General features: G+C 35.2%; 1 protein-coding gene across 6 annotated transcripts in view; it reads right to left on the reverse strand.

Annotated features, from left to right (window-relative positions):
- The window catches only part of EFR3A (EFR3 homolog A), a 181,217-nt gene that overhangs the window by 129,571 nt on the left and 35,779 nt on the right, over positions 1-15,867 (reverse strand). For 5 of the 6 annotated variants that reach the window (XR_013824491.1, XR_013824492.1, XR_013824493.1 and 2 more), the window contains exons 3-7: positions 14,656-14,783; positions 13,269-13,419; positions 8,542-8,663; positions 3,585-3,734; positions 1,711-1,848 (exon numbers count right to left, since the gene is read on the reverse strand). Coding sequence is in view for 3 of the 6 variants with exons in the window: in XM_079901358.1 (XP_079757484.1) it covers positions 1,711-1,848; positions 3,585-3,734; positions 8,542-8,663; positions 13,269-13,419; positions 14,656-14,783 (689 nt within the window). In the remaining 3 variants the exon portion in view is untranslated. Of the gene's footprint in view, positions 1-1,710; positions 1,849-3,584; positions 3,735-8,541; positions 8,664-13,268; positions 13,420-14,655; positions 14,784-15,867 lie in introns of those variants that run through there. The other variant, XM_079901359.1, reaches the window with a different exon arrangement.

Genomic DNA, 15,867 nt, shown 5'->3' on the forward strand with positions numbered 1-15,867 from the left:
TGTCAAAAAGCTTGTCTGTGTTGGCCTTGGCGCTGAGAAGAACCACAAAAATGAAAGTCTCTCTGAAGAATTCAACCATACACCTAGCACCCAGGCTCTCATCTTGGTTGACAGAATTCACAAGTATCATCTTGGCTGACAGAGTTCACAAGTATCTATGTGGCTCAAAAAAACTGAAGATAAGAATGTAGTTCAAAGTGGTGCCTGGATAACACTGCATCCATGCCTTCAGCAGAAGCAAAATAAAGTCTCTCATGGAGTACACACCATTAATCCAAGCCTCAAAGAATTCTCACAAATAAAGGTACAATGAATATGAGCTTAAAATTCACAGAACACACAAGGTAAAAAGCCACTAGGAATGCCAATTATCAATCAAGTTTTTAAGGACTAGGACAGTTTTATCCATGTATATATTCCCCCAAAATACCTGGTACCTTACTTGCAGAGGGCATTTAATATTTAATCAACTAATTAACTAAATAGCTAATATATAATTAACTATTTAATTAACATTTAATTAGATTAATTAACACATGATCAGGAGGTAAGTCCACTAAGTTCTACATAGAAAAGAATATGGCCCACTTCCAAGTTACTCAAGTAATCAATTATAGTTAATTCGGTAGTTTCTTTCTTTTAGACTAGCTCTCTATATTGTTAAGGCCTTAGAGATTACCTCTCGGTTAACAAGATAAAAGCTGGAATTCTGATATTAAATCAGCATGTCTGGAAAAAATAAATCTGCCTTTAGTTATATTTGACATAATTTGATTGGTTCTTAGTAGCATTTTCATAAGCTCACAGAGTCTTTAAATGGTAAATCTCAACTTTTTGGTGGTGGTAGCAGTCGGGGGTGGGGTGGGGGGAATCCCTTTGAAAACACTATAATATTTCTCTGATGCTTAATTTTGCGGTTTATAGATTCTTGTAACTAAAGCTCAACTTTGAACCCAAATATCTGCCCTAAATAAAGAATTCTGGATGTTACATTTTGACTACTTTATATATGCTATAAAGACATTATTATAGTCAGGAAGGGGAAAGGACAAGGCAAATGATTAACAAAAGAAAGACTAGCAAAAATGTCCAGAAATTACACAGAATGTTATATAAATCTATCATCTGACAACTGAGTTAGAACTCAGAGGGTTTACAAGGCTTGAGAGATAACGTCTATGTGGAGAAACTCAAGGCTCACAAATGTATTCTGCTTGGAAGGCAGCATATAAGTACCAACGAGATATTTAATATTCCTGCTCTGCTCAGTCACTGGGTATAAGATAAAATTTAGTCAGAGAAGAGAATGCGACCTAAGGCCGTCCAGCCATGGCAAAAAGAAAGCCAAGAAACAGAAGCCAGGGAATATGAGGAACTGACCAGAAGTTAATAAAATAAGATACATCATACTTGGACATTCGTTTGTTTTAATATTTTACTGGATATATACATTTCAAGGTGTGAATAAAAACTCTAGTGAAATGATGCACATGACTGTATTTCCTATTTAAGGGGGAGAATCTAGCGAAGTGGTTGAACAAGTGCTCAAAGGGATGTTGTCTGACTCAATCCTGTACCCTTCCCACATTGCTGCACTGGCTCTATTAATAACTCACTCACACAGGTAAGGGTATTTGTCCTCTGCAAGTAAATTACAACAGAAGGAACACAGCACAGTCACAAGTAAGCAGGGAAACACCAACTACTTACGCAAACACTGGTCTCACAGCATTATTCATGTTCCCAAAAGTCGCTCGGCCCAGCAGTTCTCTGAAGCAGTTTTCAGCCAGCATGGCGGGGTTCTCTTCCTTGTCAGCTGCTGAAGGAGAAGGAGGAGGGCCTATGCGACTGAAAAATAAAGACAAACAAATGAATGCGAGAATTCTGGCACTAGTTCTGACAGTTAAACAGCACAGATTTTTACTTCTCGGAAATATTAGAATGATATTTCCTTGTTATCCCAAAATAACTTTAGAGCTTAATTCTACTTCATGAACTCAACACCTTGAAGCTAATCACATAATCTTTCAAACTTGGAGAGCTAAATTCACTTGTATAACTTGTTTCTAACTAATAGAATATCTTTTCTAAAGGCAAAATACTCAGTAGTTGCTATTTTGTTAACTTCCTACAACTTTGCTACATTTATAGCAAAATCCTAGTAAGAACAAGGTGCCCAAAGATCACCTAGTTTAACTGTAAGTGAGCAAACATAAAATCAAGTAAAAAACTATGGCACAGTCTGAATAAAAAATAAAAATTCAAAAGCTAATTAGAACATTTGTATAAGTAGATGTCTTCAATAGACACTATTTGTTCATATTTTAAAACCTTATTTTAGATTCATGTATTCATGTGCAATAATAATTTCAAAAAGGCATGTATCTGTAGCATTGGGATAAAACCATGAGAAAACACAACTTCTTAAAATTTGGCAACCAATGGTATCAGCATTCCTGTATCCTATTTATGCTAATCCTGTACCTCAAGAGCCATAATTATGGGGAGTCAATTCTCAACTAGCCAGGTACCTTTAGAAGAATAAATATTTTAGACAGAAAAACTAACCTCAGCTACATTGCCAAGAACAGGAAAAATACCCAAGGTGTTAAAATATATTGTTTCACATTTTAGGTTTCCAAAGCTGGAGACAATCACATCTAAGGAATCTAGCATAAATACTTGCTGTAATTGCCATAAATTCTGATAAACATATAAGCGCTTGCAGAGTTAACCACTTTCACCTTTTCACTTCTAGACCCCTTTTTTTTGATATTGCACACATAATCATCAAAATTACAAATTAAGTTAAAATTTTAGAACTACAGAATTAAATATCTTTTAAATTTGATTTGGATTTCCCTCTTTAAACTGCAAGGATCAGGGAGATCAGCATAATAAGCCAAACTGGAGAATACTGGTTCTAAAACTTGGTTGCATAGTACCTCTGTGTAAGGCAACAAATTTGGGAGGAAAGCATGCTTATGGCATTTGAAAAAAGAGAATAAAGTACAGAATTCTAAGTTCAACAGGTTGCTGGGGTGGGTGGGGGGAAGAAATCAGCATACACCCCAAAACAATATTCCATGCCAAAATATCTTAGAAGAATAAATAAGATATAAATAGCCTAGTACTTCTGTTGAAAAATATATATACATTGAATAGTAGCTGCTATTATTATTATTATTATTTTGATTAGTACTAACTCCCTACGAAAAAGCATGCTGGATCTCTAAAGAATAACAGAAGTTCAGTTTATAATCTCTATTTCTTACACTTGGCAACTTTAAGTAGTATTAATTCAAATAGCAATGTCGATGCCCAATAATAAGCAGAAAGTAAAGTGAAAATTCATTCTAAAAGAAATAAAAGCTTAAGTGTCTGAGTCAAAATCTGTCTGCTCAGTCTAATTTGACGACTGAAGCTGATATTTTTTCAGAAAGGATACATATTTAAACTTGCTCAAGTTTACGGGACTACTATATACATAATACTAAAGACAAATGTTCTTACTCTAGCAAGCGAGCACACATACACACATATTAAAGTAACACAGCCCCAGCCCTAACATCTTTATTCAATACCTGTCAACCTCTTCTATCTTTTGCATGTTAAACAGCAGGGATGGAACAATTTTATCCATATGCTGGGGTTCCCAAATGGTAGCCCGAAGTTCATCATTAACTGTTTTGCGAACCACACCTTGAATACCTCTGATTCCAGCAATTCGGATTCTATAAAAAAGAAGAAAAAAAACTGAGTCATGAGAAAAAGCTATTTAAACAAGTCTGCTTACTTAACTAAGAGGATGGATGTCAAATAAATAGTTATCTCGAGACAATAAAAATAACATACAATAAGTCTAAGAAATAAAAATCTCAAAAATCTAAGATGGACAGAGATATGGCAGTTCCAAAAGAGGCTTACTTTTTTTAATAAATAAATTTATTTTTGGCTGTGTTGGGTCTTCATTGCTATATGCGGGCTTTCTCTAGTTGTGGTGAGCGGGGGCTACTCTTCATTGTGGTGCGTGGGCTTCTCATTGCGGTGGCTTCTCTTACTGTGGAGCACATGCCCTAGGTGCATGGGCTCAGTACTTGTGGCTTGCGGGCTCTAGAGCGCAGGCTCAGCACTTGTGGCTTAGTTGCTCCTCAGCATGTGGGATCTTCCCGGACCAGGGCTCAAACCTGTGTCCCCTGCATTGGCAGGCGGATTCTTAACCACTGTGCCACCAGGGAAGCCCGAGGCTTACTTTTAATACCATCTTTTTACAATCAACATTTAAAGTTAAAAAAGACTTTTATAGACATATGTTCTCTGTATCAGTTTTCAATAAAAAATAATTTAATCAAAGGAATTAGGTTCTCCTACATTCTCTGACATAAATCGTACCAATGTTTTCTTAGGTCAGTCTCCCAAGGCAATAGAAACAAAACCAAAAATAAACAAATGGGACCTAATCAAACTTATAAGCTTTTGCACAGCAAAGGAAACCATAAACAAAACAAAAAGACAACCTACGGACTGGGAGAAAATATCTGCAAATAATGCAACTAACAAGGGCTTAATTTCCAAAATATTCGAACAGCTCATACAACTCAATAATGAAAAAACAACCCAATCAAAAAACGGGCAGAAGACCTAAACAGACATTTCTCCAAAGAAGACATACAGATGGCCAACAGGCACATGAAAAGATGCTCAACATCACTAATTATTAGAGAAACGCAAATGACAAGTACAATGAGGTATCACCTCACACCAGTTAGAATGGGCATCATCAAAAAGTCTACAAATAACAAATGGTGGAGAGGCAGTGGAGAAAAGAGAACCCTCCTACACTGTTGGTGGGAATGTAAATCGGTACAGCCACTACGGAGAACAGTATAGGAGCTCCTCAAAACACTAAAAATAGAGCTGCCATATGATCCAGCAATCCCACTTCTGGGCATGTGTCTGGAGAAGACTATAATTTGAAAAGATATATGCACCCTAATGTTCAATGCAGCACTATTTACAATAGCCAAGACACGGAAACAGCCTAAATGCCCACTGACAGATGAATGGATAAAGAAGATGTGGTATATACATACCATGGAATACTCTACTCAGCCATAAAAAAGAATAAAATAATAGCATTTGCAGCAACATGGACGGACCTAGAGATTATCATACTAAGTGAACTAAGTCAGAAAGAGAAAGACAAATACCATATGATGTCACTTATATGTGGAATCTAAAATACGACACAAATGAACTTATCTACGAAACAGAAACAGACTCACAGATATAGAGAACAGACTTGTGGTTGCCAAGCTGGGTGGGGAGGGATGTATGGGGAGTTTGGGATTAACAGATGCAAACTATTATATACAGAATGGATAAACAATGTGCTACTGTATAGCACAGGGAACTTTATTCAATATCCTGTGATAAACCATGATGGAAAGGAATATTAAAAAATGTATGTATAACTGAATCACTTGGCTGTACAGTAGAAATTAACACAACATTGTAAATCAACTACACTTCAGTAAAATTTTTTAAAAAAAGGTTTTCCTAAGTGGATGATAATAATTCAAACCAACGTGGACCAGATTCTCTCCCATTTCTTGCCTAGAAGTCTCAGCAGCTGAGTGAGAACAGGATCTCACTGTTCCTGAACACCCTTAATTCATCTGCAGACTTTTCATGCACTTTTCTCCCTGAGAACCTCTCACCTCCCTTAGTCCACCTAGATGGAAGACGAGGCTGGTTCCTTAAAAGGTATGACAAAGGAGAACTATCAAAATGCAGTGCCGATAACCTGAGCCGTATACATATGCAAATATACATCCGTGTGTCCTGATGTATATACATTACTGTGTGCATATGGGACTTAAAATTTATCCATATTTATCCATACTGTGAGAGAATGCTGCCTTATCCTCCCTTCCCAATTCACAGCCCTCAACTTCCTCAAGCTCTTCCTCATTCTTCTTTAAAAATAAAATCTATCAGTTCAAGGATGAGAAGAAAGGTAACTAGAAAACAGTATATAAAATCTGGGGAAGAACAATCTCGCGAGAAGAGCTAACACGGTAGCCCCTCTGCCCCGAAACACCTTCATTCTGGCCAAATTTGATTGTTATTTACCCTCCTTTTTTGTTACTACCTGAAATAGTCACCATTAGAAGTTTACTCAGCTTATCCAGCACTGTTTCCAAAAGCTGCGAATAGGGTTAGAGAATGGAAGATGTGGGGAAGGGGGTGATACTGCGTAGAAACCCATCGGGAAGTAATGCAGACATTCAGTAGTAGCAGGTGGAGCATGGGATACGGCGGTAACATGACACTGAACAGGTGAGAAAGTGAACTAGGAGACAAATCTTGTCTTTTACAAAGCTGTGTCTTATTCATGCTGCTTTCTACAACAAAAAGAAAGTCTTGAAAATCTCTTCTGCAGCTATCACAAGTGGGCAAGCCTAACATTACTACAAAGGTAGTATTTGCAAGTCAAATATTTTAAGAAAATCTTAACAGTTATCAGCCCCATTTCCTACTGGCCATGCCCCCTAAGTTTTATTTGACAGTGTATTGCTAAAAAGAGGGATTTATAATAATTATCTAAGTTAGAACCTAAGAAGGAATATAAATAGTCCTGAAGAAAACCAAAAGGGCTTTTACTAAAAACGAAGCCGAAAAAAAAAATCAAGCCCTCTAAGTATCTTAAAGCATTTTAGTTTACTCATTTGTTTCACAGTGATTCAAATGAAGTGTTATTTTGGAATATCAAATGTTATATAATAAAGAATTAAGACAAAGTACCACCTTTCATTTGTGTACAGAAAATTTCAAGTTTCTTTTTTGTAAGTTGAAAAATGTTACAAAAATACGTGTTCAAAAGACAAGATTTTTCACTAGGGGGCGCTAAAACCTAAAAATCAGATACCTATGTAAAAGTTTTGAATTTTTAAAATGCATCCTTTCATCGGTACTATAACATCATAAACACTTTTCACCTACATTGGTTTATATGTGAAATTCACCACCTCAACCAAAAATTGGGAAATGCCTACGTGAACAAACTAAACAAACAAAAAAAAACCCCCTATCTTCTGGATTATTTTCTGTATTTTAAAAGAAAACAAAATTGTTACAACTTTGAACAAAACGTGCCATTTTATTTAGCTAATTTTTATACCTTTTTGCCCCATTAACAAGTTAATACCAGCTTCTGAGAACAGGGAACAGTTTTATAAAACATTTTTTGAATATCCTTTAGGGAGAAAAAGAGACTTTAGCAGTGATTGGGAGAAACAGGAAATTTATTATTATAAGATAGTTATAGTTATCTCTATTTTTCTATAAGGCTTTACACCCGTAATAAAGGAATAACATCAGGATCCTAAATGGCCTATAGTATACCAAGGAAAAATTATACTAACAGCATCTCAGACAGAAATAATTCTTTTATCTGAAAACTATTAAATTACCGCTCAGCTTTCTTTCTCCAAGTTAAGTAACTTTTACACTTGTTTTTGTTTGTGTAAAGCAACACTGTAGCTTGCATACTTAAAGCTAACTAGTTACCTTTCTGTATATTCCTTTATTTTAAAAGAAAAGTAAAAATCACAAAACATGCTCAATCTTGACTATTGACTGCTCATGACAACACTCTGAATTTGGGTTCGTTTCTTTCTTTTTAGGTGTATTATGGTAAAGCTCAAACTACATTTACCAGGGTCATTTTGAATTTAATTTTTAATTTTCATATACATGTCAATCTATCGATTGTGTTTGCAGATAAGTATTTGATTCTAGATTATTACTAGGATGTATCTAGAAGAAATGTTTAAAAATGCCCAAATCAGTTGTCATGACAACCTCAGTCAGACAATGATCCCGTAACATACAGTCATTCATTCATTCAATTTATGTATGTACTCATTCAAAAAGTGCTTACTGAGAGCCGGTAATGTGCTCAGCAATATTCAAAGTACTAGTGATACAGCAGTCCTCAAAACAAAACCCTTGCCCTCCTGGAGTTCATCTTCCATAGAGGAGAGACAACAGACAAGATATGAGAAGATAAAGCTTAACTGGGAGGGTTGATATTAATAAATAAAAGGTGGCTGAGGGAGGATTCTCATGATAAGGTGACATCTGAGCAGAAATCTGAACAAAGTGAGGTAAGGCCGAAAGACCACTCCGTCCAAAGGCCCTGGGGAGAAGTGCGCCTCATGTATTCAAGCAAGCGAGGAGACCCATGTACTAGATCAGAGTGAAAGGAAGAAGAAACGACAGGATCTAACACTGGGGTATGGTGAGCATTAAAGGGCATTCTGGGTTACAGTAAAGACTCTGCATTTTATTCTGACCGAGTTAGGAAACCACTCTCAATTTTGCTACTCTAGTCAGTTCTTCTAACAGCAACGAAATTTGTACCTCAGGAATAAAGCATATATTTTCCCATCTCCTTTGGTGATCATTATGTAATATATAAACACAATATTCATCAATAAATAACTCCAAGACTATAAACCATAAAACAATACATACTCTGTTCGTGTTTCTGGATCACTATCACAGGAGTGACACATGGCACTGAAGCGAGATACAAAAAAATCGTAACGTCTATGATAGGACGGTGTGTCTTCTTCAATATTTGCAAATTTGACAAACTAAAAAAATAATAAGATGTATTATCACCTTTTTGACAGTGTGGAACAAACACATTTACTTTCATTCATTATTTGTTACATCGACAAGAAATATCCAAGTAAAAAGCAAACGAAATATGAAATATCATAAATGCCACATATATACGAAAGGAAGTTTTTGATAATGAACTTTACCTAATCAAGGATATAGCGTTATGAACATCAAATATAACTTTGTGATGCAGTCTCTTTTGAGTGAGCCCACTCTCCCAAGAGCTCTCATTCTAAAGCCCTTCTGCATTTCCTGGATGCTGATGGTGTTTCCATGACAACCTCAGTCAGGCCCAAACCTTCAGGGAATTTTATTTCTTAAATCTCGGGTAGGAAATCTTGACAGTTGTTACATAACACATGAATGAATAATATTTATACAAATGAGACGGGACAAGAAAAAAGGGCCCTAAACTGAAGGAAACCAACTCAATATAGAAGAAAAAATACTGAGATGGTAAAATTTATTCTACCTCTTTTCTAAAGATTAAAAAGAGAGAGAGATCCATATGTTTAGGAAATCTTAAATATCCTACATGAGTCACAGGCCTAGCCATATGATTCCTTAATATGTACTCTTCTTTTCTTATTTGCTTTCTCATTTATTCAGTAATTTATTACTTCTAAAATAGCCTAAAGCTGTCCTGGAAACAAAACTAAAGTAAGCATAGAATAAATTTGAAAAAATAAAATTATGATACTAAAAGTATTTTAAATTAATTCAGCCAGAGCCAAGTCATCTGTTTTAAATTATAATTTCATGATTCATATTATCTAGAAAAAGACCACAAATACCACACCTGGTAGAGATGAAACTGACATTCATTACCTACTCTGTACCATATTCTGTACTAGGTGTTTTCACGTGAGTTCTTATTTAATCATTCCTACAATCCTGTAAAGAATGTGTCATCATCCCCATTTTACAGACAGGAACACTGAAATCCAGAAGTTAAACTGCTTGCCCAAAATGACACTGTGAGTAAATGGTGAAACTGGCATTACAGTTCAGGGGTTTGATTCCAATTTTCAAGATTCCCATACTACACACTGACCATATGAAGAGTTTCAGAAAATATTAAGCCAAATATTTGTATTTTTCATAAAAAGAAACTTTGAATGACACCAGGAAATGCTCAAAAAATGTGAATGATAAAAACACATACAAGTGTATATACAATATGTTCCCCATTTTCTAAAATATATTTTAAAAAGAAATTAAAATAGTAAAGGACTACTTCTGGATACTGAAATTACAGGTATCTTTAACTTGTTTACTCTTTCATATTTTCTTGCATTTTCCAAACTTGCTACCAAAAATCACATATTAAATTAGAAAAAAATTAATCAGAAATTTTAAAATTTGGCCATTAAAATGTTAAATTGTTCTAGAAATTTTTTAGGAGAAACTTTATTCCCTTTTTACTTATTGAAAGTCACAAATACTCAAGTACAGTCTGAGTGATCATTTACAGAAGCGTCTCCTATCACCCTTTGGCATAAAGAACAGGATAAAACATGTGCGGCTATGTTCCAGGGAAGTGCATAAAATATTATCTTCCTTCCCAATTTTATGGAAAAGCTCTTCTAATTCCTGTAACTCTGGGAGCTCTCTAACAAATTCTAAACCTATACACCCTGTGCTAAGAAAAATCAATAAAAAGAAAGGTATTATCATTATAGACTTCTTATCATACGTAGGAGTGGGAAAAAATGAGACAGTATGGCGCAGAGATCAGAAATGGATTCTGTTAGAGGGCTCTGCATTTGGATCCTGGATTTACTAACAAAATATGTGACCCGTGAAATGGAATATTTAACTTACAGGGCTGTTGAGAAGTTCAAATGAGAACCAAACAAAAGTTAGCACAAGGCCTTGCTACTTTCTCCCCCTCTCAGCTCGGTGCTCTGTGATGACCCAGATAGGTGTGGGAGTGGGAGGGAGGTCCAAGAGGGAGGGGATATATGTATACATATAGCTGATTCACTTCGTCGTACAGCAGAAACTAACACAACATTGTAGAGCAATTATGCTCCAATAAAAAAAAATTTAAGTGAAGAGCTAGATATGTTTTAAAAGGTACAACAAAAGGCAGCAGCATTGTGATCTTAGATGTAGTTTCTCACAGTAAGCACTATTAAATTTTCGACCCAATAAACTTTGTCGTGGGGACTGTCCTGTGCATTACGTATAGCATGTTTAGCAGCACGCCCAGCATCCTAGAAGGCACTAGCACTCCCCCAAGCCCAGGTGTGAAAAATCAAAAACGTCTCCAGACACTGCCAAACGTCCAGTGAGGGTTAGTGAGGGGGGAGAACTGTCCCAGGTTGAGAATCACTGCTTTAGTGTAGTGAATGGTTTAAATGACTGGGCCCTATGGACAACTGTCAACAATAGTTAAAGAAAAGGTAAAGATTAGCAATAGGCTTCAGAAAAGTGAGATGGATCAATTGAATACAAGAGGAAGAAAAAAAGGAAAGTAACCTCTGCTTTTCCTAGATTTTAATCCACAAAAATGACAGTGTATTTATATAACACAAGCTTTGGAGTAGGAAAGGCCTAGCACTGAATCCCTGTTATATAACACTATTATTTCACTATGTCTTTGGACATGTTATTTAGCTTCAATTCCTCATCTGTAAAATGGGAATAATACTTCTAAGCTTGAAGGTTTTTTGTGAGAATTAAATGACATAATGTATATGAAGTATCTAACATATACTATATTATTTCTTTTAAAAACATGAACCAATGTTGCAGAGTGTTAACATTTATTGCTATTATGTATTATTATTTATAACAATAATTATGTATTATCATTTATTGATATATTAACTACTTAACAATTTTCTTGCCTGAATCTGTGTTTATGCGGGTATGCTGTGTTATTCTCTATACTTTTCTATATTTGAAATAGCTCACAATTTTAAAAAAGGGTAAAAACACAAAGTACCTAGCACAATTTCTAAAACAAAGGAAAACCTGAATAAATCCTGTACTGTTATACTGAGTCAGCATCAGCACAAAGTGGCAAATGTCAACAAATTAAAATAAAATGTACAAAGACCACTAATAAATACAAAGGGACTAAATCAGTACCAGTCACGTTTGACAGCTTAGCACCGCTAAGGAATTAAAATCAGACTTCCAGGGAATACTATATAAATAATGTTGGCCAAGATAATACAGCATTTCATTTAATACAATTCATTCAAGTCAAAGTAGGTAACTGGAGAATTTTGTCTTTTTCCCAAATGAGTCATTAAAGGAATTCTAATGGCATTGCTGGCTTGAAGTGAAGAAACGTCTGGAGATTTACACTGAAACTCCTTCCCCCACAACCATTAAAACACTTCCCCTAATATATAGGATGGATAAACAACAAGGTCCTACTGTATAGCACAGGGAACTATATTCAATATCCTGTGATAAACCGTAATGGAAAAGAATATGAAAAAGAACATATATATATATGTATCTATGACTCAGTCCTTTGCTGTACAGCAGAAATTAACACAACATTGTAAATCAACTATACTTCAATAAAATTTTTTTAAAAATTTCCCCTAAACTTTCCTCACCTAAATGTAAAGGAAATAGGAGAAGCATAAGCAGCTATGTTGCCAGAAATGGAGCCTGTCACACCACCTAACTGCACTTGGAAATAGCCAATATTTTCCCTCTGAAACAAATGGACAAAATCATATTAAGGGCTTTTTAATGAGGATTTTATTTACATACTCTTGCTTCAAATAAAGAAAAACATTATATTACTACCAACAATAACTAACAGTGCCAAACACTGCTCTAAGAACTTTATTTGTATTAACTCATATCACACAACAGGAGTACCAAGATCGGTACTATTATTATCTTCATTTCACAGATGAAAAACTAAGGCAAGGAGAGGTTAAATAACTTGCCCAAGATACACAGCTAGAAAGTGTCACAGGCATAATTCAAAGAAAGGCAGTCGAACCCTAGAATCCATGCTGTCAGTCACCCCCTACACTTCCTAACCACAAAACAGTTATCTATAAACAATAGCAGGTAGTATATGACTCTGTTATTTGTTGATAAAAATCTGGATGGGAACATATAGATTGGTTGAATGCCTGAAAGCTTCCTCAGAGATGAAGTTGGAACTGAAAGACTGAAGGTTATACAATGAAACTAAAGACAAGAGGAGAAAGGTTATCACTGTATTTTATTTTCTTTATTAGATATGCCTTCCCCAACCCCACACATGTTTAACAAACTATGGTTCCGGATAAAAGAAAATGAATGCTGTTAGCAGAAATAGTTCAGAAGTAGTGTAAGAAGGCATGGGGGAAAAGAAAAGCCTTCCATTTATGGCCAACTGAGTTTCTGTTGTTCCTTATGATTGGTTAACATCCCAGATTTCAAAAGCAGCAACAATAAAAACTAGAGACAAAATGTTCTAATCATCTACCACTGTACTGGTTGTCCAAATGCCCTGACCAGAGCATCTGCTTCTACCAGACAGACACTCTAAAAAGAGTTAATCCAAGTTATGCTAATTAAACTTAAAATTAGAGAATAGTTTTACTCACAGAATTTGTTCCAAGAACTTGAAGCTTTGGTTCCCCTGATTCCAGCAGCTTTGCTACCATATGAAGAAAGCTTTCTACAAATGGCTTGATGCTTTGAGAATGGCAGGCCATAAGAAGTTGGTCCAATGCCTCCATAGCAATTAAAACATACCTAAATATAAGAGAAAAATAATGTCAACACATCTCTAGCTCTCTTAATTCTCCTAATCGCTTTCACAGGGATAATTAAAATAAGTTTACTTAAATGCACAGAGCACAGAAAGGCAGATTTAGCAGCTTCTAAGTGAGATCCTAATCTTCACACAACACAAATGATCTTGAGATTATAAAATAATCCTCATGTGGAAGTATACAGAAACTATACTGTACTATCCCATTTTCTCCTGCTCACCAAAAACTCTCCCAGAGCTTCTTTAACATTACCTTCATGTGAATTTTTTTGTAAACACAAATATTCTCCATTTTCCAGGCTTTTAACCACATTTCTTTGCATCCAACCCAAAAGTTATTATAAGAAATGAGCCTAAATTTCTAACACAATCTATTTGTATTTGTAAATGAGTATATAAAACAGTATCAGCAATATTATAAGGAAAGGTATCATACATTTTACCATATAATTCATCAGATTTTAAAGCTTGTACTAAAAATTAAAATTCAGACTTCAGATAACTTTGCTTGAACAGTCAACTATAAAAACTACTTGTATCAAGACTCACATTTGTATCAAATGCTCTAAATGGTAACAATGCAGAAGTAGAGAAAGCCAGTAGAGCACCTGGAGAAAGGAATACTCTAAGAAACTAGTATCATAAAATGACAATACGGAAAAGTATTTATAAACCAAATTGCAAAGTTACTGCTGTTCAAGCACAGAGAATGGATTAAGATGGCAGACCTTTATTTATAGGTAGACGTATAGCTAGCACAGGTCCAATCAGCATGCTTACATATTCTGAACCTTAAGCCTAGCATAGCTCTCTTTTATTGCTCCTCTGACAGGTAAAACTGGAGCTGTGATAAAAATCAGTTCGTTAACAGAATTTCTGATAGTTTTCAATTTTGAGACTGATTTTTAAATTACAGTACTGCGCTGACAGACTAAGGGAATCAATTTCTACTATTTCCATTAGGGAAGTCTTAAAAATTAATGGATACTTAAACAACTCTGTTAAGTAACATGAGTTTATTCTTAAACCTGACCACCAGGAAAGTAATAAAAGCTACAGCATCTATTCGGTATTACACATTTCCTTATATGATATTACAATGTTTTATTCTCCATATGTTATCTTTCCCTGACTAGATGGCAAAATAATTTATAGGATGATTTAGCCTAGGAAGAATTTTCCAAAGATACTATATTAGCAGCAACTAGTTTCCTTACCCAGAACGATGTCTGACAACATCCCTGCTCAACCTTTCTGCCAGGTAAGAACCAATTCGATCCAGTTTCTCTGGAGCAGACACAGCATAAAATGTCAATTTCTCCATATCAGCTTTAACAAGGCCATCCTAAAAATAAAAATAAAAAGAAGTGAAATAGGTTATATTTATATTTTCATGCTTATTTTTTGTATTTCTAAGTGTTGCCTGCTTCACATTTCCCCTTTTTGGATTGGTAATTAATCCATATTTATGCTGAACCTTCCTGGATATAGCCTCTTAAGAGCTAATCACCATTCTGGATATGTAGAATTTTCAAAAAGTTAAATAAATGCCCCATTTAGGAAAAGCATTTAAATATGCTTCACAAGCAATGGATTATTCTAACACCTTCCTTTACAGAAGAATAGCTCAATTAACTGCATATAGTATGTAAGGAATAGAATATATTTTATTCTATATAAGAATATAAGAAAAGGTTTGGTTATTTGTTCCCCTCATTAGAGCACTCTTTGAAGGCAGAGACTATGACATGTCGACCTCTGCACTCTCGGTATCTACTGTTGGACGTGTTTTGGATATACCACAAGATTTGTTCGTTTAATAAATTAAAAATAAGAAATGTAGTCAATTGGGTTTATGGTTGCCATATGTATGCAAGGTTCATGTAAATCTTTCCTTTTCCTTAAACCTTATTTTACAGATTGCTATTTAAGTAAATCTTATCTAAATACTGGGCAAAAATAAAGATTCTTTCTGTAACCATTCTCTAATTTACCTGCCACCACTCCCATGATCAAAAGTGTTCAAAGCTCCCTCACTGCCTGTAAGTTACAGGGGATAAAGCAGGTGCCTTGTCTGTCATTCACATTCCTCCCTAATCTGCGCTCCACCTATCTTCAGTAATCGTATGTTCCAGATTCCTTAAGGAAATGATCTGAATATTCTGTCTATTAAATGATACTTCTGAAACTTCCAATCGGGAATTGTGTACAATTATCACTCATTACACTTCAATTAGGCTATAGGCACCTTCATTTGAAGGCTCTTGTTCGCAAAGGTATCTCTTACTTTACCATGATTTTTCTCTTGCCGGCAACAAAGAGACTAATCTCTGCTTCTCCAGATGGTGTACATCCTTCAGAGTTCAGCAAATTACATTTCTTCTGAGAATGCTTCACAGAGATTGCCAACCCATGTGATACCTCCCTGA

The sequence above is a fragment of the Stenella coeruleoalba genome (genome assembly GCF_951394435.1).
Source record: "Stenella coeruleoalba genome assembly, chromosome: 17".
Lineage (NCBI taxonomy): Eukaryota > Metazoa > Chordata > Mammalia > Artiodactyla > Delphinidae > Stenella > Stenella coeruleoalba.